At 49.4% G+C, this 13,395-nt stretch overlaps 1 protein-coding gene and 2 pseudogenes across 1 annotated transcript; 2 read left to right on the top strand and 1 right to left on the bottom strand.

Annotated features, from left to right (window-relative positions):
• Positions 1-13,395, top strand: part of LOC149279710 (enoyl-CoA hydratase, mitochondrial-like) — a 324,415-nt pseudogene that overhangs the window by 102,399 nt on the left and 208,621 nt on the right.
• LOC149279718 (histone H2B 1.1-like) lies at positions 3,820-4,200 on the top strand. The gene has a single exon (XM_089500992.1). It carries the CDS (start codon positions 3,820-3,822, stop codon positions 4,198-4,200), a length of 381 nt encoding a protein of 126 aa, XP_089357118.1.
• LOC149279719 (histone H1 pseudogene) lies at positions 6,863-7,552 on the bottom strand (annotated as a pseudogene).

A 13,395-nucleotide genomic window follows, 5' to 3' on the forward strand; every position in this document is an offset into this window, starting at 1 on the left:
TATCTATCTATCTATCTATATCTATATAGCTACATCTATATACACGTCTATATCTATACATCTACATCCCTACATCTACGGCTCCATGCCCACAGCTCTATAGACATATCTATACATCCACCCCATCGACTTCCAGGGTTTTCCAAGCAACTTGGCCTGCCGGAAACGGGGACTTAGAGCGAAAACGCCGGACGGCCGCGAGCAACTACCGGGGCGGGTAGGACCGCCGGTGCGGCACACGGGCTGGGCCTCCCGAGGTCCGGGGAGCCCCTGGCGGGACCCTCGGGGGTCTGCCCCATGGTGGTCTTCCCGGGACCCGGCCCGGGACTTGGGCGGGTTGGACCGCCGGTGCTGCACCCGGGCTGAGCGTCCCGAGGTCCGGGGAGCCCCTGGCGGGACCCTCGGGGGTCTGCCCCATGGTGCTCTTCCCGGGACCCGGCCCAGGACTTGGGCGGGTTGGACCGCCGGTGCTGCACCCGGGCTGAGCACCCCGAGGTCCGGGGAGCCCCTGGCGGGACCCTCGGGGTCTGCCCCATGGTGCTCTTCCCGGGACCCGGCCCGGGACTTGGGCGGGTTGGACCGCCGGTGCTGCACCCGGGCTGAGCACCCCGAGGTCCGGGGAGCCCCTGGCGGGACCCTCGGGGTCTGCCCCATGGTGCTCTTCCCGGGACCCGGCCCGGGACTTGGGCGGGTTGGACCGCCGGTGCTGCACCCGGGCTGAGCACCCCGAGGTCCGGGGAGCCCCTGGCGGGACCCTCGGGGGTCTGCCTTAGGTGCTCTTCCCGGGACCCGGCCCGGGACTTGGGCGGGTTGGACCGCCGGTGCCGCACCCGGGCCGGGCGTCCCGAGGTCCGGGGAGCCCCGGGCGGGACCCTCGGGGGTCTGCCCCATGGTGCTCTTCCCGGGACCCGGCCCGGGACTTGGGCGGGTTGGACCGCCGGTGCGGCACCCGGGCCGGGCGTCACGAGGTCCGTGGAGCCCAGGGCGGGACCTTCGGAGGTCTACCGGCCGGGGCCGGGACCTTGCCGGCACCCGGGCTGGGCTTCGCGAGGTCGTTGGGAGCCGGCTCTCTGGAACAAGCAGCAGCTTCCCTATATATCCGGCGGAGGGTGCCTGACGTCCCTGGCGAACCGGGACGGAGTTCCACGTCACCACCGGGAAAATCCGGCAAGGCATGCCGACTTCGATGGAGCGAGGGTCGAATGCGGCCGGCAAATCCGACCTCATTGACTTCCAGGGTTTCTCAAGCAACTTGATCTGCCAAAAACGGGGACTTAGAGCAAAACTGCCGGCCGGCCGCGATCAACTTAGGCGGCCGGGAACGGGCACTTTGGGCACATCGACATCTACAGGACACCTAAATGGATAAATCTGGATGGAATTTTCTGTCTTTTTACCTAATTTTGTGAGGATTCAGAGGGAAAATGAAAAAAACACAGATTTTTTTTTCTAATTCTTGCTACTTTTTACTAAATTTCTAATTCTAAATTTTCAGCTAATCATCCAACTATGGTATCAAAAGAAAGCTCTATCTCTCCTTGAAAAAACAATATATAGTTTATATGGGTACACTATTCACAGTAAAAGAGAATCATCGCTGAACCGACATAGCGCAAAAATGGCAAAATTTCTCCGGGATTGAAGGGGTTAAACATGCCAGTAGAGGGCACCAACACTTTGGATCCCTTTAGTACCCACTTCTCCCCATTAAACCATTCCAAATCCCATCCCTCTCCATCTCTCTGCCATCACAGCTATCCCAGTACCTCTACACTAACCTTTATATGTGAAACCTGCCTGTGTTTGCTCTGCTACTTCTGTCCCCCACATATTGATCCCTACTCCTATCACTCGCAATCACCAAACTTCCCCGGAAAAGCCGGCGTTTGTACGATAGCCGCACTGCCTGATCGCCACCTCTCTAGCGGCTCCAGTGACAAGGGATCCCCAGTCTCTGCTGGGGTGTCTGGGCTACGAGAGCCGAAGTCCATGGGTAGGGCAGGAGATACATGGATGAGGTAGGACGGGAAGGGACAGCCGATAGCCGCGCCGGGGCAGTTATGGTTAATGAGGGTCTTTAGGGTTAATTTAGGGGCAGTAATGGTTAATGGGGTGTTTAGGGTTAATTTAATAAAGTTAACTAAAGGTGCAGTTAGAGGTAAAGCAATCTAAAGGTGGGCAATCTAAGGGGAATCTAAATCCTGGGGGCAGTTAAGATTATTAATGTATTTATTTATAAAAGTATGGTGTCAGTGATATTCTCTGAATGGTTCGAATCTCTGCACGATTCTCTGCCTTCAGTGACATCGCTACAGTAGGCAGACAGGCAGGAGGGTTCATTGACCCTAATGAAAGGGGCGGGGCCAATCGTTAGTTTGACTGCAGGGAGGGACTGGGGAAACACTAACTCCTATGAGTCACACTGAGTGACCCGAAGATTTGGATCATGAATCGGATCATTTCAATGAACGACTCGAAATGATCCGATTCACTTTACTGATCTGAACTTCGCATCACTACTTTGGGGTATATGAAGGGTTAATCCCTTCTTAGCAATTAAGCTTTCAGAGGCAAGGGAGATGTCTACAGTGGAGCTACTCACGGGTCTCTCTCACAGTGATTATCAAATTCATTAATACGCTCCCCAGACCATTGCCAGCTACACCATCACACAACTGCGGGATTCCCCGGCTTCTGCCACTTTAATTTGCGGTAAACCACAATTTCCTATGCAATGCTGCCACCGTGTGGTAGCACTTGCCCACCCACCTTTCTTGAGAACCATATTTATCCATTTAAGTGCTGGCAGCTTTGCCTCGAATTTTAACCCTGAAACGGACGGGGGGGGGGGGTAGGGTGTATGATGTAGCTTGTATGAATGGTGTTTAGCCACCGTTAAACTCAGCAACTAAACATCGGGCTGAACATCTGCAGTGGAAAACAGTTGCCTTTAAAGACGTTTGCAGCAAGTTTATAGCAAGGGAAGATATAGCTTGTTCCAGAGATTATGGGTGGCTCTGAAAAGAGCCGTTGGTGGTGCTGGCTAATTGCCCTGCGGTTACCGATTGCTGCACTCACTTGCTCTTGGCAGGTTTGTGGCTCTCTGTCTTCTTGGGCAAGAGCACCGCCTGGATGTTGGGTAGAACACCTCCCTGAGCAATGGTGACCCCGCCGAGCAGCTTATTGAGCTCCTCGTCGTTACGAACTGCGAGTTGCAGGTGGCGAGGAATGATACGGGTCTTTTTGTTGTCGCGTGCAGCGTTACCAGCCAACTCCAGTATCTCAGCAGTCAGATACTCCAACACCGCTGCCAGATACACGGGTGCGCCGGCGCCTACTCTCTCGGCATAATTACCCTTGCGAAGAAGCCTATGCACACGGCCGACAGGGAACTGCAGACCAGCACGAGAAGAACGTGTCTTCGCCTTAGCGCGAACCTTTCCACCTTGTTTTCCTCTGCCAGACATGCTTTTCGCTCGACAAAGGACCACGCGGATAATAGATTAATAAGCACGTTACAAAGAACCGCCGCTCACTTACCCAGCTATTTGTAGCTTCCCCCGTGACGCTCATCGTCACTGATTGGTTCCTTTCCAAAACAGCCAATCGGGTGGAAATAGTCTGAGACACCAATCGGTGTAGGCACTGCGGTTCATGGGCGGCCGCATCTTCTCACGTGACATCCTCATCGAATCGGCCGCGAGACAGCAAAACAGCCTTATTTGCATGCGGTGCCTATAAAGGGAAGGGCCCAGCGCAGTAACACTTCAGCGTTCATCCTGTTTGCCTGCGTTGCGTCTTGGAAGGACAGCAGACGCGATGCCTGATCCAGCGAAGTCTGCGCCTGCTCCGAAGAAAGGCTCTAAGAAAGCTGTTACGAAGACCCAGAAAAAAGATGGGAAGAAGCGCAGGAAAAGCAGAAAAGAAAGTTATGCGATTTATGTGTACAAAGTACTGAAGCAGGTGCATCCCGACACTGGCATTTCCTCCAAGGCCATGGGCATCATGAACTCGTTTGTCAATGACATCTTTGAGCGCATTGCCGGGGAAGCTTCACGCCTAGCCCACTACAACAAGCGCTCCACCATCACTTCTCGGGAGATTCAGACTGCTGTACGCCTCCTCCTTCCTGGAGAGCTGGCCAAGCACGCTGTGTCCGAGGGCACCAAGGCTGTTACCAAATACACCAGCGCCAAGTAAAGTTCTCGTTCTCTCACTTATTAAACAAAGGCTCTTTTGAGAGCCACCCACATGGTCTGTCTCAGAGCTATGTAACTGATCTAGCCCCTTTTGTCGGACTGCTAGGTTTGGGAAGAGCATTTGTGAGCATTGAAATGTGCTCCTCACTCCTCCAGGTTAGCTGGGGTATCGTGCCCATCGACCAAACTGCTTGGGAAGAAAAGCCCAAGGTGAAGGGGCTTCTGTGATGGCAACGACCTTTTCTCCTGCTGGGACCCAAGAGATTAACCCCTTCACCGCCAGACAGAACCAGCGTTGCAGAGCGAAGGGGCTGCTTTACCACTGCGGCTAGCCGAAGCTGAGCTACATCATGGGGCTATTGACTAAGCCATGACTCTGTAGTGTCGTGGGTAGGACATGTGGCACACGGACAGGATAAGACATGAGGGGGCGACAAAGGCATAATCAAAATCACACACATACTGGGACGTACAGAATTAAGATAACCACACACTAGACGGAACCTACTAATCCCGGGCCGGCCCCCATTCAAGCCAGCTTTTGGAGGACACCAGCTGCTGATTCCAGCACATGTTCTGCAAACGGGCCCAACTCCCAGCACTCCGATCCTGCCAGTAACTCAATCTATAGCCAGACCCAGCCACTATTAAGCTGGCTATTTCAAGGTGTGCATAGAGAAACGCGGGCCGACACGGGGACAACATGATCATAGCCTAAGAGAGGGTGTGGGTGGCTCTGAAAAGAGCCGTTGGGTGTTCCAGTGACGAGTCAACAAGCTTAACCTCCAAAACCGTACAGAGTACGGCCTTGGCGTTTCAAGGCATACACCACGTCCATAGCGGTAACGGTTTTCCTCTTGGCATGCTCAGTATAAGTGACTGCGTCCCGAATCACGTTCTCCAAAAACACTTTGAGCACACCGCGAGTCTCCTCATAGATCAGCCCAGAGATACGCTTTACGCCTCCTCTGCGAGCCAAACGGCGGATAGCAGGCTTGGTGATACCCTGGATGTTATCCCGAAGCACCTTCCTGTGCCTCTTTGCGCCACCTTTCCCGAGTCCCTTACCTCCTTTGCCACGGCCAGACATGATCACGTTTACTCCACGAGTTTTACAACACAATACTCGCCTACGGCCGGCCCGCTTTCTTTTATGCGTACTGGACGGACCTGATGGGGAACTGCACCATTCTGCCTCAAGGGGGCGTTGCTTTTTTCATATATGCTTCTCGTTGGTTGGCTGGAGAAGCTCCCAAGCGTGCCTCAGACACCGATTGGCTATTTAGGAATATCAAAAGCCTGCCCGCGGGAGATCGCTTTCGACGATCCCTCATTTACCACTAGGTGGCAGCATATCGCTGTAAATAAACGCCAAACGGCGGCCAAGATAAAGGCGGGCTTTTAGCTGTCGCCGTATCGCTGTTAACGGTCAGCCAGTACACAGGTTCACTAGGTAGGAGGCTGACCAAAAGAGAGGAGAAGAAATAAATAAAAAAAAGAACCGCAGCTAACGAATAAATGACCGATTCGAGCATTTAATTTAATTAACAACAACAACAAAAAAAAGATAACTCTCTAACCGAAGTCTCTTGATCAAAGGCTGGCTTTTTCAAACCATCGTCCTAGCCTATGAAAAAGAGGGGCGTGATTAAGCGTATCCAATCACGTTTACCGCTACTCTATAAAGGGGTTGAGTTGGCCACAGAATCGTTACAGTTACATTGTATCCGTCGTGAATCAGATCCGCATGCATCAGTATGGCTCGCACGAAGCAGACAGCCCGTAAGTCCACCGGAGGAAAGGCTCCCCGGAAGCAGTTGGCGACCAAAGCTGCGAGGAAAAGCGCTCCGGCTACCGGTGGCGTGAAAAAGCCACATCGTTACCGCCCGGGCACCGTAGCGCTTAGGGAAATCCGCCGTTACCAGAAGTCTACGGAGCTGCTTATCAGAAAACTGCCTTTCCAGCGGCTGGTCCGTGAGATTGCTCAAGACTTCAAAACCGATCTACGTTTCCAGAGTTCTGCTGTTATGGCTCTCCAGGAAGCCAGCGAGGCTTACCTGGTGGGGCTTTTCGAAGACACCAACTTGTGCGCTATTCACGCTAAGCGGGTTACTATCATGCCAAAAGACATTCAGCTGGCTCGCAGGATCAGAGGTGAACGTGCCTAAGTAAACGCTGTGTGGGCGAACTCTGTTTCCCCCTCATCCTCCCACAAAGGCTCTTTTAAGAGCCACCACATTGTCACTCAAACGAGCTTATGTTTTGTGTTTCCCTTCGCATGCACGAAATCAACCCTGTTGCTCGTGGCCAAGCTTGAAACTTCTCACACCATTATCCCACTACTGAGCGAGCCGTTAAGCGGCCGAGTCCCCGGCTGGGCATAACGAGTAACGGCAAAGCACAATCTTTAAGCCCGCCCCTTATCTCTATTCTGTTACGGACAGAGCTCCGAGCGAGAGCGCTGGCCGAATGTCAATCCACGCTTAACACACAAGTATGGGGCTAGACTTTCAGCGGGTGGCCCACATAGTCGCGGCCGGGTGTTTAAACGCTTTTTTTTTTCATTTTCGGAGGATATGATGGTTCTGAAAAGAACCTTTTGTGTGAAGAATTAAGTGGGAAAGCACACACCAGAGGCGCTCCAAAACCCACACCCCCCCTTCTCACTTTTTGGGGGCTGCCTTTTTAAGCTTGGGCTCAGCGGGGCTTTTGGCTGCCTTGGGCTTTGAGGGACTTTTGGCAGCCTTGGTATTTGAGGGGCTTTTGGATGTCTTGGGCTTTGAGGAGCTTTTGGCTGCCTTGGGCTTTGTGGCCTTCTTAGCTGGGCTCTTGCCAGCTTTCTTCGCCTTAATCTTAGGCTTCTTGGGACTCTTGGGAGCGGCCGACGGTTTCTTGATCTTTTTCGGGCTTTTCTTCACTCCTGCAGGGGCTTTCTTGGGCGACTTCACAACCTTCTTAGGGGCTGCTTTTTTAGGCTTTACGGGAGTTTCCTTCTTCTTTGATGTCTTCTCTCTGCTCTCCAGCTGCTTCTTATTCAGCTTGAAAGAACCAGAGGCACCGCTGCCTTTCAGCTGGATCAGGGTCTCTTTAGTCACCAGACCCTTAAGAGCGAGCTTCAGGCGGCAGTTATTCTTTTCTACGTCGTAGCCGCCAGCAGCGAGTGCTTTTTTAAGAGCTGCGAGAGACACTCCGCTGCGCTCCTTGGACGCAGAGACTGTTTTCACAATCAATTCGGAGACACTGGGACCGGACTTCACAGGCCGGCTTTTTGCAGCTGCCGGCTTCTTCGGCTGTTTCTTCTTGGCAGAGGTTTCTGCCGGCGGAGGTGCCGGGGAAGGAGCTGTCTCGGCCATCTCAATGCCGCCACGAAAAAGCTGCAATTGCACGTAAACACGGGGTTAAACCGCCAGAAGTTTGGCTTTTATAGACGAGCTGCCGCACATTCATTGGTTCATGAGCGGTAGCCTGCGAGTCTATGATTGGACGCCGATTCTGAAACCTCCCCATGCTGCCGGGGCATCGCTGGATTTGCATTCAGGGGGAGGGGGGTTTGAAAGGAAAATATATTTACCGTTTGCGTGTAAACGTCTCATCACACTTCTAATTTTAGATCCTAACTCCAAAGCAGTTGAATTTCCTACACCGTGCAGCCGCCCCCCCCAAAAAAAAAAACTGCCAGGGAACAGCACCCAAGAGGTGTGAAATAATAAATAAATAAAATAATGAATACAGATAATTAATAAAATAAATTATTTAATATCACCTATTAAAGATTAATTTACCCTTAAACTTAATCTATAAATTTATATAACCCAATCACTAATTATTATTTAAGAATAGCCTAACATTTATACATTAAAGAATAACATTAAAAATGATGGATATTTTTAACTAATAATAATCAATTAAATAATTTAAAATAAATTGTATTTCTACTGCTCGTGCCTGGCTGCCTGCCGGTCTGATGATTGTCTTAGGACTCGTAGCTGACAAGAGTTTACTTAGGGGTTATTTATTACTAACGTATTATATTATTTATTTTTCAAAATAATAAAAGTAATTATTAAGATTAGGTTTTGTCTTATCAGGACGTTTTATGTGCGAGAGTGTGTTTGTGTGTATTAGCGCGTGAGCATACGTCAGTGAGGAAAGGGTTATGCGTGAGAATGTGTTTGTGTGCATGCACCACTGTGTATTAATGATGTATATACTATTTCTTTAACGTGAGTGCGTGTGTATAGAACTAGAAAGGGACAATAACAGGAAAGATCCTTGTGAATTGTGTGTGTGTGTGTGTGTGCTTGTGTGAACTCTGTAAAACACAGCTTTACATCTATGATCATATAGACTGACCTCTGTATAATAACACACAGCCTGACTTCTGTACAAAACCTCCTGACCTCTGTATAAAACCACACACCATGACCTCTGTATAGTAACACACAGCCTGACTTCTATACAAAACCCCCTGACCTCTGTATAGTAACACACAGACTGACTTATGACTATACGTTAATATTGGGGGCCCAGAGCAGCAGAGTTGACAAGGACTAGCGTGCCCCCCTCCCCCTGCCCTGTAATCAGCCCTTCGAAGCCTGTATTTTTGTGACAGGGGGAGCCGGCACCAGACTTACTTAAGAGGGCGGGGCTTCCTCTTCAGCAGCCGGCACCAATACGGAGACAGGGGAGGGACTATCTAGCCGTCTACTGCCTCTCTCATTCTCCTAGCCCCTCCCCCGAGTGTCTGTTTGGATTAACCCCTTCCTTTCTTGTGTCTTCTGGAGATCCCAGATCTGCTCAAGGCAAGAAAAAGTTGGAGGACGGAGAGAGCGGATGGACGTGAAATTACATTTTTAATATATTTTTTAAATAACATTTTAAATGGATTCCTGCCTTGAATAGGGAGCCGAGTCCCGCTCCTTAGGTATTTAGTTTCTTGTTGTTCTTGTTGAGTACTTTGATGGTTTTGGCAGCAGTCCCGGTGTTCTTGTTGCGGTTTGGCAGCAGTCCCGGTGTTCTTGTTGCGGTTTTGGCAGCAGTCCCGGTGTTCTTGTTGCGGTTTGGCAGCAGTCCCGGGGTATTGATTGGTTGCGGTTTGGCAGCTGTCCAGGCGTTCATTGACTTGGTGTTGTGATAAATGAATGCCGGCGAGGAGAGGGTGCCGAATGTTAGGTTAATACGTACGTGTTTGTTTTATATTAAATATATAAAGAAAAATAGGGCAGCCAGGGCAACCGATCTTACACGAGCCGCACCTCAAGCCCTGCTACTTACTTGTGGGAGGGTCTTCTGGCCAGCACAGAGGAAGCGGAGTTCACGTGACATCCTACTTCCTCTGTGCTTTAGCAGAGAAGGCAGAGGGAGGCCGCGCCCCCTGCTGAAGTCTGTGAGCGGCATCGAGGGAGCTGCAGTGCAGGTAAGGGGGTGGGGAGGGTGTTTGAATGATTGTGTGTGATTGAGGGAATGAATCTGTGAATTAATGATTATATGAATAAATGAGTGTGTGTGTGTGATAGCATGGATGTGTAAGTGCTGGAACCTAGGCATGATGGGACTGTGATTGCTGTTAGCAATCACACTCCTATCATGCCAAGTCAGCCAGTACATGCTGAAACCTGGCCAGCTGCCCCCCTTGTGTAGTGATGCTGCCAGCAGTATGGGGTCTGCACTTACAGCCACCCTGTACCAGCATGTACTGGCTGACTTGGCATGATAGGAGTGTGATTGCTAACAGCAATCACAGTCCCATCATGCCTAGGTTCCAGCATTTACTGGATGGATGTGTAAGTGCTGGAACCTAGGCATGATGGGACTTTGACTACTGTTAGCAATAACACTCCTATCATGCCAAGTCAGCCAGTACATGCTGAAACCTAGCTAGCTGCCCCCCTTGTGTAGTGATGCTGCCAGCAGTATGGGGTCTGCACATCACTTACAGCCACCCTGTACCAGCATGTACTGGCTGACTTGGCATGATAGGAGTGTGATTGCTAACAGCAATCACAGCGAGCACAGTCCCATCATGCCTAGGTACCAGCATTTACTGGTTGCCTAGGCTAACAGCAATCACACTCCTATCATGCCAAGTCATATTGCTAATTTTGTCCAATTGTGTGTTACCTACTTTTATTAAACATGTGAGTTTTTATTATTATTTTTAAAGGTGGGGGTCATTTTTGGTTTTGGTTAAGTGAACCCTGAATGTTTTGGTCCAGAATTTTCATTTTACTTCATCCCTAGAATAAATCTAGGGAATCCTGAATTTGTAGTCGCAAAACTTTCAAGGCCCAGAAATCAGTGAGAGGAAGAGTAAAGGTTTTGTGTCATTTTACTTTATTTTAATCTGCATATTTTATTAAAGGCCATATTTTTTGTCACAGTGAAAAATGAGTGCGGCCCGCGCACGTATACAATTCTGATGAAGTGGCCCACTGCAGAAAAAACTTGGACACCCCTGGATTATGCCCTTTGTACATGCGCCCCTTTTTCTTTGATTTTTTTACAGATATGATTCAATATGTAAATTGAATTTGTTGAATTAGTTGAAAAAAAATTGTTGGGTAAAAATCATGTTTTTTTTGAGGGGGTGGGGGGGGCCCTTAACAGATTCTCGCACCCGGGCCCTGAGGCGTCTAGTTACGCCCCTGCCACTCGGCACCCCCTCCAGAAGGCCACTCCCCCCCTTCAGAAGGCCACTCGGGGGGCCCCCACCCACAGCTTCCGGACTGCAACTTCGGGGCCCCCTCCCACAGTTTCCTGACAGTCACTCAGAGGCCCCCCTCCCAAGGATTCCAGACTGCCACTCAGGCTCCCCCCCTCCCAAGGACCCCAGACTGCCACTCAGGGCCCCCCCCCTCCCAAGGACCCCAGACTGCCACTCAGGGGCCCCCTCTCCCAAAGCTTCTGGACTTCCACTCAGGGGGCCCCTTCCCAAAGCATCCGGACTTCCACTCAGGGGGCCCCTTCCCACCGCTTCCTGGCCTCATAATGTGTATTTATACCAGCAATGTATTATATATATAAATAAAGTTAGTTCCATTTATATGTGATGGCTCAGAGTAGTAGTAGTATTCGACAACTAAATAATGGATAATAAATTACACTGACATACTATATACAGTGTTGCAGAGTATGTTAATGTATTCTGTTACAGTATTATATAATTGTGGCATATTTGTTGCATTATGCATTCTATTTGATAATGTCATATATATATATATTCATTGTCGCTTCCCAATGTTATTTCTTTGATTTACTGTAAAAGTTATGCCATAGTTAGTAAAGGCAGACAGATGCCCAGACTCTTCTTTAATTCTCTGATCAGGCCCCAGTTACCCCTGCATTCCTGTGAAAATATGTTGTCGTTCCATGTCAGTAATGTCACAGAGCTGGCTAGTACGACCGACTACCTCCGCTGACTTGTGCTCCCTTAGCCTTGGACAACACTCCCTTCCCAGATTCCCCAGTCACTAGCAGTGTAGGGTATATAAAAATGAAGAACACTTTATTTTTTACACACATGGCTAGATATAGACAGCAAAGTGAACATTAACATAAACAGTCAGGTATTGGATTACAACGGCTACAGAACCGCCCCCTTAATCTGGGTAATTTGGACTCCCAGGGGCAATAGGGCCATTAAAGTGATTAACAATACAATGGGGTCCCCACCTCCACTATATATTACTGGCCAACATTTCCAGGGAAAAGAATGGTTTGGCCGGTGTCAGACAATTCTTGCGTGGAAAGAGTTAAAATACTAGCGTGTTAAATGTCCATGGGTTGTCTGTTTTTTTTTTTTAAATGTATGATTTGATGGGTGAATTGAATTGGCCGGGTTCAACAATGTCCCAAATAACACGGGGGGCAGTGACCACACGTCACATTTCCAATTTGAAAAATGCACACCTCTCAAATGTGGCCTTTTAACCCCCCAACAAACCCGTGCATGGGGTTATCACTGTACTCAATAGATGATATTGAACATATATTAAGGTACCAGGAACCGTAAAATCATACCTGAAGTAAAATGTGTGTGGAAAAAACAGAAAAAATACTGCAAACTTTGATGAATGCTGGTGATAAAATGTGTGCATGGGAAGAGTTAAAATACCAGCATTTGAAATACCCTGGGATGTCTAGTTTTCAAAACTCTATGGTTTTATTTGCTATACGTGTAAAAGCCCTTTTGCCCTCAAACAGCCAGGAAAACCCCTTAAAGGGCAGAATCACTGTAGTTGGGAGATGTTGCAGAACACATATTGGGGTGTTGTTTCATCACACCTCACCCCAATACCTCATTTCAATCACTGACCACTCCTATGACCCCCAGCCATCACATCTAATGCCGATTACATCTAGCCACTACACATCACACCTCGCTCCTCCCACACCCAGCCATCACGCATCAGAACCATGATACCCAGCTTTTACACATTACACCTGGGAGTAGATGGCTAGATAGTCCCTCCCCTGTCTCTGTATTGGTGCAGGCTGCTGAAGAGGCTCCCTCTTTTTGGTCTTCTGGGGATCCTAGTTCTAAGTCTTGGGGTAAATGGGCATATTCAAGGTTATTGCCCCTAGTCTGAGAGATTGTAACCATGTCTCACAATCTCGGGTGAATGGACAGATTCTTTGGGTTTTTACCCCAGTATCTTAGGTAAATTAGCAAATTATCAGTTTAAATGTCTTGGGGTGAAATAGGCAGATTCTAAAGAGTTTTACCCCAGTTTCAGAATCGCGGGTGAATACACAGATTCTTTATGTTTTTAACCCGGGCTCAGAGTCTCGGGGTGAAATGGCAGATTCAGTTTTTTCAGTGTACTCTTTGGGTGTGGCTAGGAAGTGGGCGGGGCTTTAAAAAACACTCATAAAAGAACCTTCTCAAAAACTGGGTGTGGCTGCTTAAAGCCACGCCCACTATGCCATAAACCAATCATTCCTGGTGTTCCGTCAGCAGCCTCATTGTGATGTCATAAGTAGCACAGGGTATCAAAAGAGTGTGAGACTGGTAAACTGGTCATTGCTCAACAGAGCAGGCGAAAGATGTGCAAAGCCCAGCGCGATGTATATCTGAGCCAACTATTGTGTTTGGGGTACATTGGAGCTTTTATACTCCTCTGTATCATATTATTAATACGCAAAAAGAGAGAAGACTCTGAGAGACATCAACATGGATCCGGACACCATCTGCACC

The sequence above is a fragment of the Sceloporus occidentalis genome, unplaced genomic scaffold (genome assembly GCF_023333645.1).
Source record: "Sceloporus occidentalis isolate IW3139 unplaced genomic scaffold, rSceOcc1.0.p SCAF_161, whole genome shotgun sequence".
Lineage (NCBI taxonomy): Eukaryota > Metazoa > Chordata > Lepidosauria > Squamata > Phrynosomatidae > Sceloporus > Sceloporus occidentalis.